At 48.6% G+C, this 13,997-nt stretch overlaps 3 protein-coding genes across 3 annotated transcripts; 1 reads left to right on the forward strand and 2 right to left on the reverse strand.

The window, feature by feature from the left end:
- Positions 1 to 3,173: 3,173 nt before the first annotated feature.
- Positions 3,174 to 5,823, forward strand: UBE2C (ubiquitin conjugating enzyme E2 C). Its single transcript, XM_031954572.1, has 6 exons — positions 3,174 to 3,359; positions 3,532 to 3,559; positions 4,012 to 4,098; positions 4,503 to 4,707; positions 4,978 to 5,037; positions 5,569 to 5,823. Exons 1-6 carry the CDS (start codon positions 3,256 to 3,258, stop codon positions 5,625 to 5,627), a joined length of 543 nt encoding a protein of 180 aa, XP_031810432.1. The 5' UTR covers positions 3,174 to 3,255; the 3' UTR covers positions 5,628 to 5,823.
- On the reverse strand, positions 5,818 to 7,547 carry LOC100915128 (regulator of G-protein signaling 9-binding protein-like). Its single transcript, XM_003759009.3, has 2 exons — positions 7,263 to 7,547; positions 5,818 to 6,864 (listed from the first exon to the last, which is right to left on the reverse strand). The coding sequence occupies exons 1-2, from the start codon at positions 7,459 to 7,461 to the stop codon at positions 6,377 to 6,379; spliced, it is 687 nt and encodes a 228-aa protein (XP_003759057.1). The 5' UTR covers positions 7,462 to 7,547; the 3' UTR covers positions 5,818 to 6,376.
- Positions 7,548 to 8,126: 579 nt separating this feature from the next.
- TNNC2 (troponin C2, fast skeletal type) lies at positions 8,127 to 12,524 on the reverse strand. Its single transcript, XM_003759008.3, has 6 exons — positions 12,466 to 12,524; positions 9,960 to 10,011; positions 9,725 to 9,868; positions 9,528 to 9,642; positions 9,044 to 9,180; positions 8,127 to 8,393 (listed from the first exon to the last, which is right to left on the reverse strand). Exons 1-6 carry the CDS (start codon positions 12,466 to 12,468, stop codon positions 8,362 to 8,364), a joined length of 483 nt encoding a protein of 160 aa, XP_003759056.2. The 5' UTR covers positions 12,469 to 12,524; the 3' UTR covers positions 8,127 to 8,361.
- Between the last annotated feature and the right edge of the window lie 1,473 nt (positions 12,525 to 13,997).

Raw genomic sequence — 13,997 nt, forward strand, 5'->3', positions numbered from 1 at the left:
CTAAATCCCCCAGTTAATTTAGTGTTTTTTCCCTCCTCAAATTATATGCTTTTCTATATAGGTAACATGATACAATGAAGTGACTACTGGATTTGGAATCAAGAACTAGGACTTAATACTTTACTAAATCATAGATAGGTCTCAGCACTCACCCACACTGTATTGATATCAAAGATCCATCATTATTCATGTGTATCTCCCCGTAGAGTGTATAAAATCCATTAAGGCAGGGGTTTGGGTTTTTTGGTCTTTGTACCCCAGCATATTTCCTCAACCATAATTGTTTAATTAATACACAGATAAAATCAAATCAAATTAAGACATAGAAAAGTCAAGAGCTGTGTCAGGTTGAATATCCTTTGTGCAGTAGATAGTACAAGTAGCATGTATTTCCATTTTACAGATGAGGAAACAGGCTTGGAAAAACAACTTGAAAGTGCTAAATGGGGCTCACACATCCTGGCTCAGATATCTTATGCTTTTTGCACTGTTCCAAACTGCAATAAGGCATGGCCTACTTTGTCTCTTCTCACTTCTATAAGAATTCAGGCTCAAGAGGGAGGGCAAATGGTGTGCTTTCTTACCTCGGCAACCCTTTGTAACCTATATACCCCAGACATTGGACAAACAGTTGATTTCTAAATCTTCCAATAGAGGACAGACATAGGACATCCAGATGCAGGAACTTGATGGGCTGCCCCACATTCTAACAAGAGGGAGATTCTGTGTTTTAGAAGTGGTAAATGAAGATGAGATGTTCCCTTTATAAAGAGGTATGAGCCCCTTTTCTATCACCATCCTTTTTCCTTCCTCACTCTGTGGCCTAGACAGTGCAGTGATGGAGGCAGCCAAGGAGGCCATGGACATGACTGTGCCAAGAGATGTTCTCCCAAATGGCCACATGGCTAACAGCCACCAGTGAAGACACAAAACTTTTGGGAAATATGAACAATCTAACACCTGAAATATCTAGAACTGAAAGATATTGCATTAGACATAAGTAGAAACCTAAAGGACTTAAACCAGAAATAGCACTTCAGCCTGATCAGCAGATCACTTTGAGGAGTAAGCAGCCTACAAATTGGATGCATGTTAAAAAAAAATTAGCAAAGTACAAGAAATTAGAGGCAATGAATTCTTTAGCACAGACTTAACTACAAGAATATTTCATAAGAGGTGAAATGCATGGGATGGAATTTATCAAACTCTATGCAGTCCTAAAAGGATGTGCCACTAATCTAAGGGGAATCCCAGCCCCCAACTTTGGTTGGATGTGTAACTTGGGTCACCTCATGATGCTTTGCTAAAACTATCTCCTGTAACTTCATTTTAGTATGTGTCTTGAACCAAGGCTCAGAAAACAAGATCAACCCTGTCTAGAGCAGACACAGGTGACAGGCTCTGTTCTTCCTGCCTCCCCCAGGGCTCCATCTTTGACTCTCTGTTCTAAATGTGCCTCACCCCCTTCATAACCTCTTCTTGAACTTGTGTAATAAAGGCTGGTTTGTGCCCAAAAAGAAGCTCTGAAAAAGAGTCCGGGAACTAGAAAGACAAAACCTGATCTTATCCTTATTTCTGGAAACCTAGTTCAAAGTAAATTTTCTGTTTACTAAATCAGCTTCAGAGAATCACCACAGAAGGACACCCAGATTCCATTCTTGGCAGTTTATTGTGTATGTGTGTCATTTGACAAGTCACTTGTTCCCATCTATATGCGATTAGTTTGGATGATAAGTCCCTTTTAAGTATGATGTTCAGTGCTTCTACAGGATGACCCTAAATATACTGAATATAGATAGTAGATGAGAAACAGTTTACTCCTGCCATTAACTGACTATATAACTGGATAAGTTATCTTCCTTTTGGACTTCATTTAGTGTTCTCATCTGTAAGATGAGTTACCTACCTATCACTAGAATTCTTCAAAAGGAATTCAAATGAGCAAAAGATAGTTTTGTTTTTTTGTTTTGTTTTGTTTTGTTTTTGGCTACGCAGTGAGTTGATGAGTGGTCCCTTACAACTACCCTTCTGCAATGGTCGGGGATCCGTAAAATCTCAATGCGTATTTACATAATTCTTTTTTAAGATTTGTAAGGCACTTTTCTCACAACTCCTGTGAAGTAGTGTGATTGACAGTTTACAGATGAGAAAAATTCAGACATATCACGGATTACATAGCTTGTGAGTAAATAAGGCAGAATAGGAAGCCGAGTCTTCCGACTCCAGTTTCAGCATTATCCAGTATCATGCAGTGCTCTCCAGCGTAAACTCTAGGAATCACAACTCTGGCAAATGGAAGTGTTGGGACTTTTCCAAATGTTAAGAATGCCACTCGATCTAAAGGGAGAGACCCCTTGCAAACAGCTATGTGCAAATAAACTATAAGTACCGGATAAAGTGTAGGTAATCAGAGAGAAGGCACTACTACAGAGGGATTTGGAAACGCCTCCCGTAGAAGGTGAGACTTAAAGGAAGCCTGGGGGCCTTGACGAGGAGGGAGAGAGAATTTCACGAATAACGGGACAGCCAAAAAAAAAAAAATCCGGAGCCGACATGGACCGCCTTCTCCGGAGAACAGCAAGGAGGCCAGTGTCTCCCATGGAACAGGTGGGACATGATACAAGACGCCCCGTTCTGTTGGGAGTTCCAGGCTCTGGCGCTGCCGAGTGAGCATACCTAGAACGGGGAGGGCTGAGCCGGGCTTTCTTCCTCCCCCACCCCCGCAACCCCCCGGGGGCCCCGGCCCTCTCCAGAATTAGTAGCGATTTCGGGTGGACGGTGGTCTGCGCCCGCTGAGCACGCAGCCTTGGATGACCACTTAGGCCTTGGAACGGATCTTCCCAGTTCCTTTACTCCAGCTTCTCGCGGTAGACTTGGGAGCCCAACCCCAGGAAGCGTCCCGGCTGGACTTGTTTGAATTCACAGCTTTCCCACGTGTACTTTTCAGTAGCCCTTTAAGGATCGCGTTCCCCGAAGGCCACCAATCATCTACAAATTCGTTACTTAATGGGCAGTTCCAGCAACCAATCGTCTTCTCAGGAACGAGCCTCTGCCGGCCAGTCCTGTTGTTCTAGTTGGGTGGGTTTACGAGTTTCTAGGTTACGAGGCCCGTCGGCGTGATCCATTGGCTGGATCAAACCCAAGCGTGCCCCCGATTGGTTGATACCGCGGGAGGGTTACAATTCAAACGCGGGCGGCGGGCCTGGAGCCCCGCAGTTGCCGCCCGGGAGTTTCTTCCTTTATCTCCGGTCCCCCATGGCTTCTCAGAACCGCGACCCCGCCGCTGCCAGCGCCGCCGCCGCCTCCCGTAAGGGGACCGAGCCCGGGGCGGGCGCGGCTCGCGGGTCTGTGGGCAAGAGGTGAGAGCGCCCGGAGCTCGGGGCCGGGGAGCCGGGGGAGCCGGGGAAGCCGGGGGGCCGGGGAGCCCTGCGGCGGGAGGGGGGCAGCTGGGGACGGAGTCGGGGGAGGGGCGGGGGGAGGGCCGGCTGCCCCTAACCCGCAGTAACCGACCCCCCCGCCCCTTCTCTGCAGGCTACAGCAGGAGCTGATGACCCTGATGGTGAGTAGGCGCTCGGGTCTCACGGGGTCAGCCCCGGCCGCCGGCCCCCCGCCGGCAGCTCAGCCCTTCTCCCTCCCTCGAGGCAGGGACTGGGCGGAAAAGCCAGCTCGGGTCCCAGAGCCCCGCGTTGTGCCTCTTACAGAGGGCGCCCGGAAAGAGTGGGAGTTCTACTGCTCCGCCTCCAACCATTAGCCTCCCCCAGAGCACCGGTTGCCGGACCTCGCCCCCCCAGCGCCGCGTCCCCTCTCCCTCCCCCAGAAAGCCAAACCCGAATGGCCAGGTTGTGTTTTATTGGGGTCGGTTATAATCAAAACAGTACGGCCTTGGGCTGCGGCCCTCTTCCCCCGCGTATTCCCCCTCCCGGGCAGAGATGCAAGGTCAGGGAGCTTAGGGGTCACCTAAGGCCACACACTCGGCCCCCACCCCAGAAAACGCTCATTCTTCCTCTGCAGATGTCGGGGGACAAAGGAATCTCTGCCTTCCCAGAGTCGGACAATCTCTTCAAATGGGTCGGGACTATCCATGGGGCGGCTGGGACGGTGAGCATCTAGGATGGAAATGGGTGCGACCTGCGGGGTCTGCTTTGTACAGCTGAACTAAGGGATTGGGGAGAGGAAAACCTTAAGGGGCAGAGGGAAAAACCCCACTCCCCAAAATCGATGATCTTATATTGGCAATTCTAGGCTTTCACATCTTTTGACTAGATTGATCATCTCTAACGTCCAGTGAACCAGGTAGGGCAAATGGTGATAACACTACGTTGTGTAGATAAAGAACTGAAGTACAGACTTGCCTGTATACCAGGGCAAAAGAGAGACTAAAATTCAGGCACTTTGACTCTTCTCTTTTTTCCCTTTGAACCAAAGTGCCTTATGTAGCTTAGATGTCCCCTCAAGCTCAATCGTGTTCCACTCACTGATTTATTCGGGGGTTTCTTCCTCAGGTATATGAAGACCTAAGGTACAAGCTGTCCTTGGAGTTTCCCAGCGGTTACCCATATAATGCTCCCACTGTGAAATTTGTCACACCTTGTTACCATCCTAATGTGGACACCCAAGGCAATATCTGTTTGGACATCCTCAAGGACAAGTGGTCAGCTCTGTATGATGTCAGGACGATCCTGCTATCCATCCAGAGCCTGCTGGGAGGTAATGCCTATTGTCTCTTTAGGATTTCTTCTCTTTCCCAGTTCACCCCTCATCTTCCCTCTGAGGTTTAAGATTATTACCCTTTACTCTCCTTTCACCCTCTTTTAACTTGCAGAATGTCGAGTCCAGAAAGGACTGTAGCACGCAGATTGTAGGAAGCCATCTAGCTTAACCATTACTACACTTCTGAACTTGATTTTTACAGAGCTTCAATTTCCTAGACAGTTGTTTTTCTGGACTTCCTTCCTAACATGTTGTCTCCACCTACAGAACCCAACATTGATAGCCCGTTGAACACACATGCTGCTGAACTTTGGACAAACCCCACAGGTAAATCCTCTGCTAAAACAAGAACAACAAATTTTTCCTTAGATGATTTAAAATGAAAAATTCTGTCCTGTACAGATTAAACTCTTTGTCCTTGAGAACATTTAGGCAAATAGTGCCTTGGGTAAAATGATAAATCTCACCATAGTGATATTCAAAGAGTAGTTATTGTAAAAGTCCCAAGAGAGCTTTTAACTAAAATATGTTCTTAAGTGAATGGAATAGAAGGAACCTTAGCAGAGGGAGCTTTCTGTGTATGGGAACAAATATTGGAGTTTAGTTAGGAAGAGAATGAATTCTGCTAGCTTCTATTTTGCCAGATTTGGAGCAAAAGCACTTCCCCTAGAGATGATTAGAGGGAAAAGGGGTGATCTAGGATCAAAGAAGAAATGGGAGAAAAAAAGTTAAAGGCAGGCTATCTCATTTTCTAAAATTATTAGACTTAATGTTAACCCTTTGGGGTTTTGCCAAAACACTGGCATGTCCCTGGAAACCCCCAGGCCAGTTGCTTACCTATTTATCTTCTCTTCCCAGCCTTTAAAAAGTACCTGCTGGAAACCTACATGAAGCAGGTGACTAGCCAAGAGCCCTGACCCTGGCTGCCCAGTCTGCCTTCCCTTCTTCTTGTGTGTATGTGTGTGTGTGTATATCTTTTTCCTTTCCTCTTAATGTCTTCTATCTCTTTTCTTCTGTACAGGACTCTGTATCATAGACTCTTCTTTTTTTTCCTCTTAAAACTCTAAACTAGCCCTCAACATTAATGTATAAATAAATTTTGGGTTGTTGTTGTTGGTTTTTTTTTTTTTTTTTAAAGCTGTTGCTGTGTTGTTTGGCTCTCTGGAGGAAGGATGGGGAACTGATGAGCTGTAAGCTGAGCCTCATTCTAGCGGAAACAATTCCCTGGGGTCTGAGCTAGTCTCTCTAGCAAGCATTGTACAATGTTAGAGCTAGATAGGACATTAGAACATAGGCCATGGAATGTTTTGAATTAGAAGCAATCCTGGAACTGGATCCAAACCACTCTTCTGTCACAGATGGGAAAATGGAGAGCTAGACATAGCTAAATCAGTAGGCCCAGAAATTGGGCCTTTTTCAATGTAGTTTTGTTTCTTCATTATTATCCTACCTTCCAGCTGTTTTATATTTGTAGTTGCACTTGAGCCTTATTTTGAGACTTAGTTCTCTCTTATAATGTCCCCTGCTTTGCCTTCCTGGAATTTGAACTGGGAAAGAACATGACTTAGGTTACATTGAAGTGGTTCCCTGGTGTAGAAGACTGACATCTGCTGACCTCTCAAGGGGAAAGGGGAGAGATGTCCCTGTAGTAGGCCTACATTCAGCTTCATGCTACTATACAGTGAGATTGAAGCCTGTCGGGACCCCGGGCACAGCATCCCCGAGGACTCCTCCCAGCTGAGCTCTCAGGGCTGTGCTCTAATGCTTCAGGATCTCCCACTGTGGCCTCCACACTCCACACAGGTACATTGACCTTGGTCTCCATCTCCAAAAGCATCTCTTCCAGGCGTTGTCCCCATTGGGCCAGTTCTTCAGGTAGCTCCCCAGCTCTTTCAGAGGTCTTCCCACTGGGCCGTCTCAGACTCCAGCCCTTGGGCCCAAAGGATATAACCCCAGTATTGACCAACTGGGTCCCTGAGGTTGGAGATGGCAGGGGAAAAATCCTGCTGAGGTCATGGGCCCGACCCAGATCCTGCAGGAAAATTTCCAGGGCAGATAAACAGAGCACCCAGATCCGCTCCAGCTCCATCTTCACCTCTTCCTCCTGTCTGCCCCCTGGTTCTGTGAGTTCAGCCAAAAGCTGGTTCCGAAGGCCTATTGGGGGTAGGGAAAGAAGGCAAAGAACAGGGGCAGCCACAGGGGAGAACAAACGGGGCATTAGATCTCAGTGGCTACAGTGAGAACTAAGAGCTCCGGGCCCCACTTTGATAGGTTGAAATAATTCCTTAGGTCCTGGAATCTAGAGCAAATGTGACCAGATAGCCTCAGAGGGCCACTTGCCCACCTCCCTTTACAGAAAGGAATGCCGGGCAATAAAGCAGAAGCGGAATTCGAACTCGGTGTCTGCTCCAAACGCAGTGCTCTTCCCACTCTGCGGCTTGGAAGCCCCCGGCCTTCCCCCGCCTAGCGGACTCCTGCCCCTTCCATAAGCACCGCCTCCGGTCCCCGGCCCCCCTCTCCCCTCCCCTCCACTCGGTACCCTGTCTGCTCACCCAGACTCAACTCGAAGCCCCGGCGGCCGCTCTCCTCCAGAGCCCGGCGCAGCCTCCTCCCGTCGGCCGAGCTGCCCACTCCAAGCACCAACTGCCTGTAGCTGGCAGTGAACCTGTTGAGCGCTTCGTACGCCGCCCGGCACTCAGCCACAGCCTCCCGGGCTTCCCGGGCCCTCTCCCCCGGCCCCGCGCCCCGCATGCCTCCCTCGGTTTGGGCGATCTCGGCCCTGGCCGCAGCCTGGAGTAGCAGAGCTCCGGCTCTTTCTCTTCCAGCCTCCGCCCTTGCCAGCGGCCACCCCCCTCCCCACCCCTCCGGGACCCGGAGAAGGCGGAGACAGCCCGAAAGCTCCGGCCCACCAGCTCCCTCTACGCTAGCTGCGTGGTCTGACTAGCCAGCTTTGCCCTTTTTCCACCTTCCCGCTACCCCAGCCCTCTTGGGTTTGATCCTCGCCTCTCACACCAACTGTATGACCACCAGAGAAGCACAGACATAACCCTCGCTGTATGAGCAATCCGCCCCCCTTCCCCAATCGGAACTAGACTGCCCTCCACAAGCTCCTACAGATAAGATTATCTCGGTCTTATATGAAGACTTTAAAGAAGAGAACCCCTGATCTCCTGAAATGGCCCTTCCACTTTGGAATGCCCAAGGTCAGACTTTGAGATGGCTTAAATCACTAAGGTTTTTTTCCTTCGCACCAAACCTAAGTTGCAGTACTATTTAGAAACAAAGCTTTTAGGGTTTGCAAAGGACTTTACATTATCCTCACAACAACCTTTCAAGACTAAAGATTGTCATATAAGCCCAGTGCTCTACATCTAGATGATCGAGCAGCCCAGACACTGAGGCCCAGTTCATTTGAGTTTTTTTTTTTTTCCTTTATTAGTGACATTTACACATTCCTGGCCCAGGAAAAGGAGAGAGGGGGAGGGAGAAGAGGGGTAATATTACAATTAGGGAGGGATGGGGCAGCAGAGGGCAGAACAGGGTGACAATCCTGGATGGTTTCAGGGGGACAGAAGCCAGTTGAATTTCAAAGTGAACCCTTGGGTGTGAAGAGTAGGGTGGGGCAATACAAGACTGAGCTGTGCTGGATTCTTACTGCACACCCTCCATCATCTTCAGGAACTCTGCAAGGATAAAGGGAGGAGAGGAATCAGAAAAGAGATAGGGAGATGGGGACCACATCTGGACCCCACGTCCCACACAGGCCTGGCTTATTCAGGCTTATTGATCCATGGAATTAAGACCTGGAAAGGAATTCCGAGACCGAGGTCCTTCAATTGATAGAAAAATTAAGTTATTTGCTAACTTAGGGTGCTTAGCTAGTAAGTGGCAGTGACCAGCTCAAGGCTCACATTAGCTTCAGATACCTTGACACAACACCCTCTGGCACCCATTTCTACACTGGAAGCTCCTTGGAACAGGAACAAGATTATTTACATTTTTGCATCTCTACATCAGGACAAAGTGCCACCTCTGCTTTAGTGCTTAGTGAAAAAGTTTGTTTATATATGTTACAGTATATCACATCTGGAAGGGACCTTAGAAATAAAGTCAAACTTCTCACTTTGCAAAAAAAGAAAAGGACTCATCCAACGCCATATAGCAAGTTGGGAGGCTGGACTAGGATCGGTAGCAGGGTCTCGGAGCTCCCCATCCCTTGCCAAGGCTCCTCCAAAAGCCCCTTCCCACAGAGCGTGCCTATTCATGCCCCCCTCCCCAACTTCTCCTCTCCCCAAGGCCCACCCACTCTTCCAGCAGCATCTTCCGCACTCACCGTCAAAGTCAATTCGTCCATCATTGTTTTTGTCTCCATCCTTCATTAAGGACTCAATCTCTTCGTCAGTCACGTGCTCTCCTGAAGCCCGGAAGATCTCCACTAGCTCTTCAGCATCAATATAGCCATCAGCATTCCTGGGGAGAGGGGAAGGGAAGAGACTAGGCACTTTTCAGGTAGCCCCTCAAGAAAAGACTGCCCCACATAGGCGCTGCAATGAGCCTAAGGAACCAGTGTGGAAAGGGTCCTTACAGATCCTTTAGCTCACATCCCCCAAGACCGGAGAACAGGGGCCGATCACGGGGCCCAGTCGGGATTACTTCCTCTCCAACCCTTCTCCCCAGCCCCTCGCCACACCCACACACGCAAAGCTTCCCAGCCCCCCTGGGGCCGAGTCCGAACTCCGAGATTGCTGGAGCAGCTCATCGCCGCCCCCCACACACACACTTTCCCGGGAATCAGCCCCGCGGGCACCAGGACTGACTTGTCAAAGATACGGAAACACTCGGCCAGCTCCTCCTCACTCTTTCCCTTCGCATCCTCCTTCATCTGCCGCACCATCATGACCAAGAACTCTTCAAAGTCGATGGTGCCGCTGCCTGGGTGGGGAGAGGGAGCCTTAGAGGCCCTGCCCAGAAGCGGCCGCCCTCCCCTCCCAGCTGGCCGCAACTCCCAGCTCACCATCTTCATCCACCTCCTCTATGATGGCGTCCAACTCCTCCTTGGTGGGGGTCTGGCCCAGCATCCGCATCACTGTGCCCAGCTCCTTGGTGCTGATGTCACCGCCACCATCAGCATCAAACATGTCGAAGGCGGCTTTGAACTCTGAGAGGGAGAGGCAGAGGAATGACAAGGATGACTTGCCAAGAGCCCTAAGTCCACTCCCCTGCCCCTGCCCACAAAAATACATACTCACCAGCGATCATTTCCTCGCTGAGGAAGGACCGGGCTTCTGCCTGCTGGTCCGTCTGCAACACATAAGAGAAGTCAGGTACGGTACCAGGTCTCAGGGAAGGGAAAGGGAAAGAGAAGAGGGGAAAGGGGACCCCCAGGAGGGGGCTAAGCTTGGAGAGAGCCAAGCGCTCCCCCGCTGTTAAACAGCGGTTGGGTTCCTATTTTACTATTCACATAATCTTGGACAGGTCGTTCACTTTCAGGGTCCCTAATGAGGAGACTGGTCCAGATAGTCTCTGAGGTTCCTTCTAAATCTAAGCTCTAGGACTCTCTCTCTGTCTCTCTCTCTTGTCTCTGTCTCTCTCTCTGTCTCTGTCTCTGTCTGTCTGTCTGTCTCTCTCCCTCACACACACACACACACACACACACACATCACATCACATCACACACTCCCCAAAGCACCATCTGGTGGCCAATCTTTTGATGATAAATTTCTTCTTAGTAGTTAGACCAAGTCTTTGGACAACAGGTATACAATCTCTCTCTATGCTCAAACTCTTCTTGATTAGGTAGCATTTGACATGCTGTTCTGCCATGTCTTTGAAGTTCAAGGAGTAGAGAATCTGTATAAAAATTCACCACCACTACTATTTCCCCATGACTAATGCCATTTAAAAACTAAGACGACTTAGTTGAAGAAAGGGTACATAGGGTATTATCATGGGGCCATCCTTATTCCTTAACATAGCAAACAATAGAAAGGGAACTAACTGATGTTCTCATCCCTACCATTCCTCCTTCATCAGGCTGAGGGCCCCAATATAGATTAGAACTGATAGTGAAGATAAGAGACCTCAGCCACCAACTGTTGGACAAAATATTAGAGATGAAAGGAGCCTTAGAGATCATTTGATCCAACTCCCTTATTTTATTGAAAAGGAAACTGAGGACCTGAAGGATTAAGTGATTTGAACAAAGCCATAGAGAAGCGTATGGAAGAGTTGGAATTTGAGCCCAGGACTTTGGACTGCAGTACACCATCAACTACCCCATCTTGCCTTAGTGGAATATATGAAACTGCTTACAATGCTTAACATTTCTGAACCTCAGACAATTCCTCTGCCAAATGAGGGTGATCCCATATCCCTGCCAGGTTTTTGTGAGGTAGTGTAATCCAGTGGGGAAAGTCCCAGGTTAGCTGTGTCCAGACTTCTCCAGTCCCACAGTCTGGAATCTGGAGTCCAGTCTGGAGAAGTCTGGAGACAGATGACCCAGGACTTTCCACACTGGACTATCCTGCCATTGACTTTATGTGGTACTGTAGGCAAATTACTTCCCTTCTCTGACCTCAGTTCCTTCATCTGTAAAAATGAAGGAAATGAACTAGATGATCTTCAAAGTCCTTTCTGGCTCTAGGAATTTTTAAATATATTCCTCTTGCTTATGAAAGGGATTTGAAAAGTCCAACCTTATGGCCCAAACCCAGAATCTCCACGGGCTCCTTTCCAGCATGAGAGAACATAGGACCTCTTCCCATCTCTCCACATCCCCTCCCCCCTGCCATGTCCCACCTCAGGCCAGAGGACTTGGCTATTCTTAGGCCGAGGCTGTGAGAACAGCTGGACCCAGGCTCTAGTTACTCCTCAAAGAAGGGATAGCGGAACAAGAAGGGAGGGGCTGGGAGTAGTGATGGGGGTGGAGATACTGAAAACTAAAGAATGCCTCTTTCACAGGCTTGTAGAGTGTAAAACTGAACATAACCTTAAAGACTAACTGAGTCCACTACTTTAGTCCCCTGTTTTGTAGATTAGGGAAATAGAATAATAAGAATAAGCAGCGATGAAATTTGATCCTAGTGCCCTTCATCCAAGTCTTCCCTCTCTAGCAAAAACCCCAGAACCCTCGTCCAAAGGTCAGAGAAGGTGCTCTGGCTCTGGCTCCTTCTTCCTATTCCTTGGCAGTCTCTCTGCTCTCTAGCTTCAGTTGTAAGATGACCCAAAGTCTTTGGGATTCCTTGAATAAAAATAGTAAAAGCTAAAAGGGAGGCAATTGGGACAGAGAGATCCATGCTGCCTGATGCCCCAAAAAGGTAGAAGATGGGAGGTGGCAGATGCTCCAGGATCCTCTCTTTTCTGTGGTCAAAGGAGACCACTAACCCCTCATTCCAAGAAAACTTCCAGAGAAAGAAGGAAGAAAGGAAGGAAGTCACTCATGTTGTAGATGCCAAAGCTGAAGGATGAACTTATATCCCTCATTTCCAATTCCAACACTTCTCATGACTTGGGTTGGGGAAGAAGAGGTAGAGGCAAAGTAAGTTGGTGGCTGAGTCAAGACTTGTACCGAGGATTCTAAATCTGTGCTTTCCTCTACCTCATATTGCCTCTCATATCTGGGCCAGCAGCCTTGGGTTGCCTGGGCTTCCTGGCCTCTTGTGGGGACATGTTTTCTCAAAGTCCAAGGAGAAGGGGATGAGGGTTGGTTCTCCCTTCAGGAGGGTGATAGGGGATGGGGAAGAGAGGCCTACTTACCATGGTGACTGGTCACGCACACTGCCCTACTGCTGCTCAGTCCAAATTCCTCTGCACTCCACACCCAAAGGCTCACCACAACCCCAGTCCCCAATATTTGTAGGGGCTCCTGCTTTTCCTCCCTCCCCCACTCCCTGGGATTGGACAACCTTGTACCCCAGCCTTCCCAAATCCAATTAGCTTCCAGAGTTTAGTTACACCCGCTCCTCCCCAAGTCTGATCCCATTACCTAATTTAGCCAAGGCGCCCTGGGTAAACTTAAACCTTCAAGCAGGTGCCTGCCTTGATGTTCCAAGACCCTTATGGGGAGGTCCCACCCCTCCTCCCATTCCAAGAGCTTTACACTGGACCCTTGATCTGTCCCAAGCTGGGCCATAACAAGCAATGAGAAGAATAACTGTGGCTAGACAGGAATAAAGCAATGACAAAAAGAACTTTGTCCTAGAGAGAGAAAGAAGAAGACACTAGAAGTAAGGGATCCCTCTCTTTTGCCTGAATAGAAGTCTGTTGTTGGCTTCCCGGACACTAGTAATGGCTGGTAGTTTTTAAGGAGGAGTTAGGGAGGGAGAATGATAGAGATAAAAGTGAACTTCAGCACATCAGAAATGGAAAGCACTACAAAGAACAGAGCAAAGAATGTGAGAGTTGAGAGGGATTTTAGAGATCATTTGGTTCAACCCTCCTTATTCTATAGTAGAGAAAATGAAAACCCCAAGAGGGGTTTTCTTCTCCCAGATCACACTGGAGCTATGGGGTATCAGAAATCAGTCCTCCCCTAGGCTGAGAGCCAGAGAGCAGCCCTAACAATTTCACGATCATCCCTACACCGCCATAGGAGACTGGAACATGACAAGCCTCTGATTTGAGAAAACGTGTCCCCACCCAAGCTGGGAACAAGACAGTTGGAAAGAAAAATGAAGAGGGTTAAGAGAGCCCCTTACAGCAGCTGATCGGAGGGTAAGGGGAGATGGGGGTGGGGAAGGGACCAGGGGATTCAAATGCCAAGGAGAGGGCAGGATGGACAGCAGCAAATGGCACCAGCTTCTTCCCCTATATATAGACATTCCCAAGAAAAGCATGAGCAGTCCAGCCAGACTAAATAAGGTATCAGCCAGGCTGGAGCATAGGAAAGGGGCCTGGATAAGTTCTCTTGGAACTATTTACACCTTGGAAAAGCCAAGGCCCAGAAAAGATTTTAAAATTACCTACAAGGACAAGGGCAGTGGTCCTGAGGCACAAAGACAATCATCTCATTTTTGCATTTTTACAATATTCCCTAGCTTATGTTGGGCTTTTCTCATAACAACCATATGAAACAGGTTAAGTATATAATATCCCCATTTTGTAGATGAGGAAACAGGCTCAGAGATAGAAACAGCTTGCCTCTGGTCCCATAGCAGTTTTTGGTCATGTCCCACTCTGTGACCCCATTTGGTGTTATCTTGGCAAAAATACTAGAGTGGTCCTCCATTTCCTTCTCCAGACCATTTTACAGATGAGGAAACTGAGGCAAACAGGATTGACTTGCCCAA

The sequence above is a fragment of the Sarcophilus harrisii genome, chromosome 2 (assembly GCF_902635505.1).
Source record: "Sarcophilus harrisii chromosome 2, mSarHar1.11, whole genome shotgun sequence".
Classification (NCBI taxonomy): Eukaryota; Metazoa; Chordata; class Mammalia; order Dasyuromorphia; family Dasyuridae; genus Sarcophilus; species Sarcophilus harrisii.

Coding starts and splice junctions, on each gene's coding strand:
- UBE2C (XM_031954572.1), top strand. CDS start 3,256: ATGGCTTCTCAGAACCGCGACCCCGCCGCTGCCAGCGCCGCCGCCGCC. Junction 4,708..4,977: donor CATCCAGAGCCTGCTGGGAG/GTAATGCCTATT, acceptor CTCCACCTACAG/AACCCAACATTGATAGCCCG. Junction 5,038..5,568: donor ACTTTGGACAAACCCCACAG/GTAAATCCTCTG, acceptor TTCTCTTCCCAG/CCTTTAAAAAGTACCTGCTG.
- LOC100915128 (XM_003759009.3), bottom strand. CDS start 7,461: ATGCGGGGCGCGGGGCCGGGGGAGAGGGCCCGGGAAGCCCGGGAGGCT. Junction 6,865..7,262: donor GGGCTTCGAGTTGAGTCTGG/GTGAGCAGACAG, acceptor TACCCCCAATAG/GCCTTCGGAACCAGCTTTTG.
- TNNC2 (XM_003759008.3), bottom strand. Junction 9,643..9,724: donor AGAGGAGGTGGATGAAGATG/GTGAGCTGGGAG, acceptor CTCCCCACCCAG/GCAGCGGCACCATCGACTTT. Junction 8,394..9,043: donor TGGACGAATTGACTTTGACG/GTGAGTGCGGAA, acceptor TTATCCTTGCAG/AGTTCCTGAAGATGATGGAG.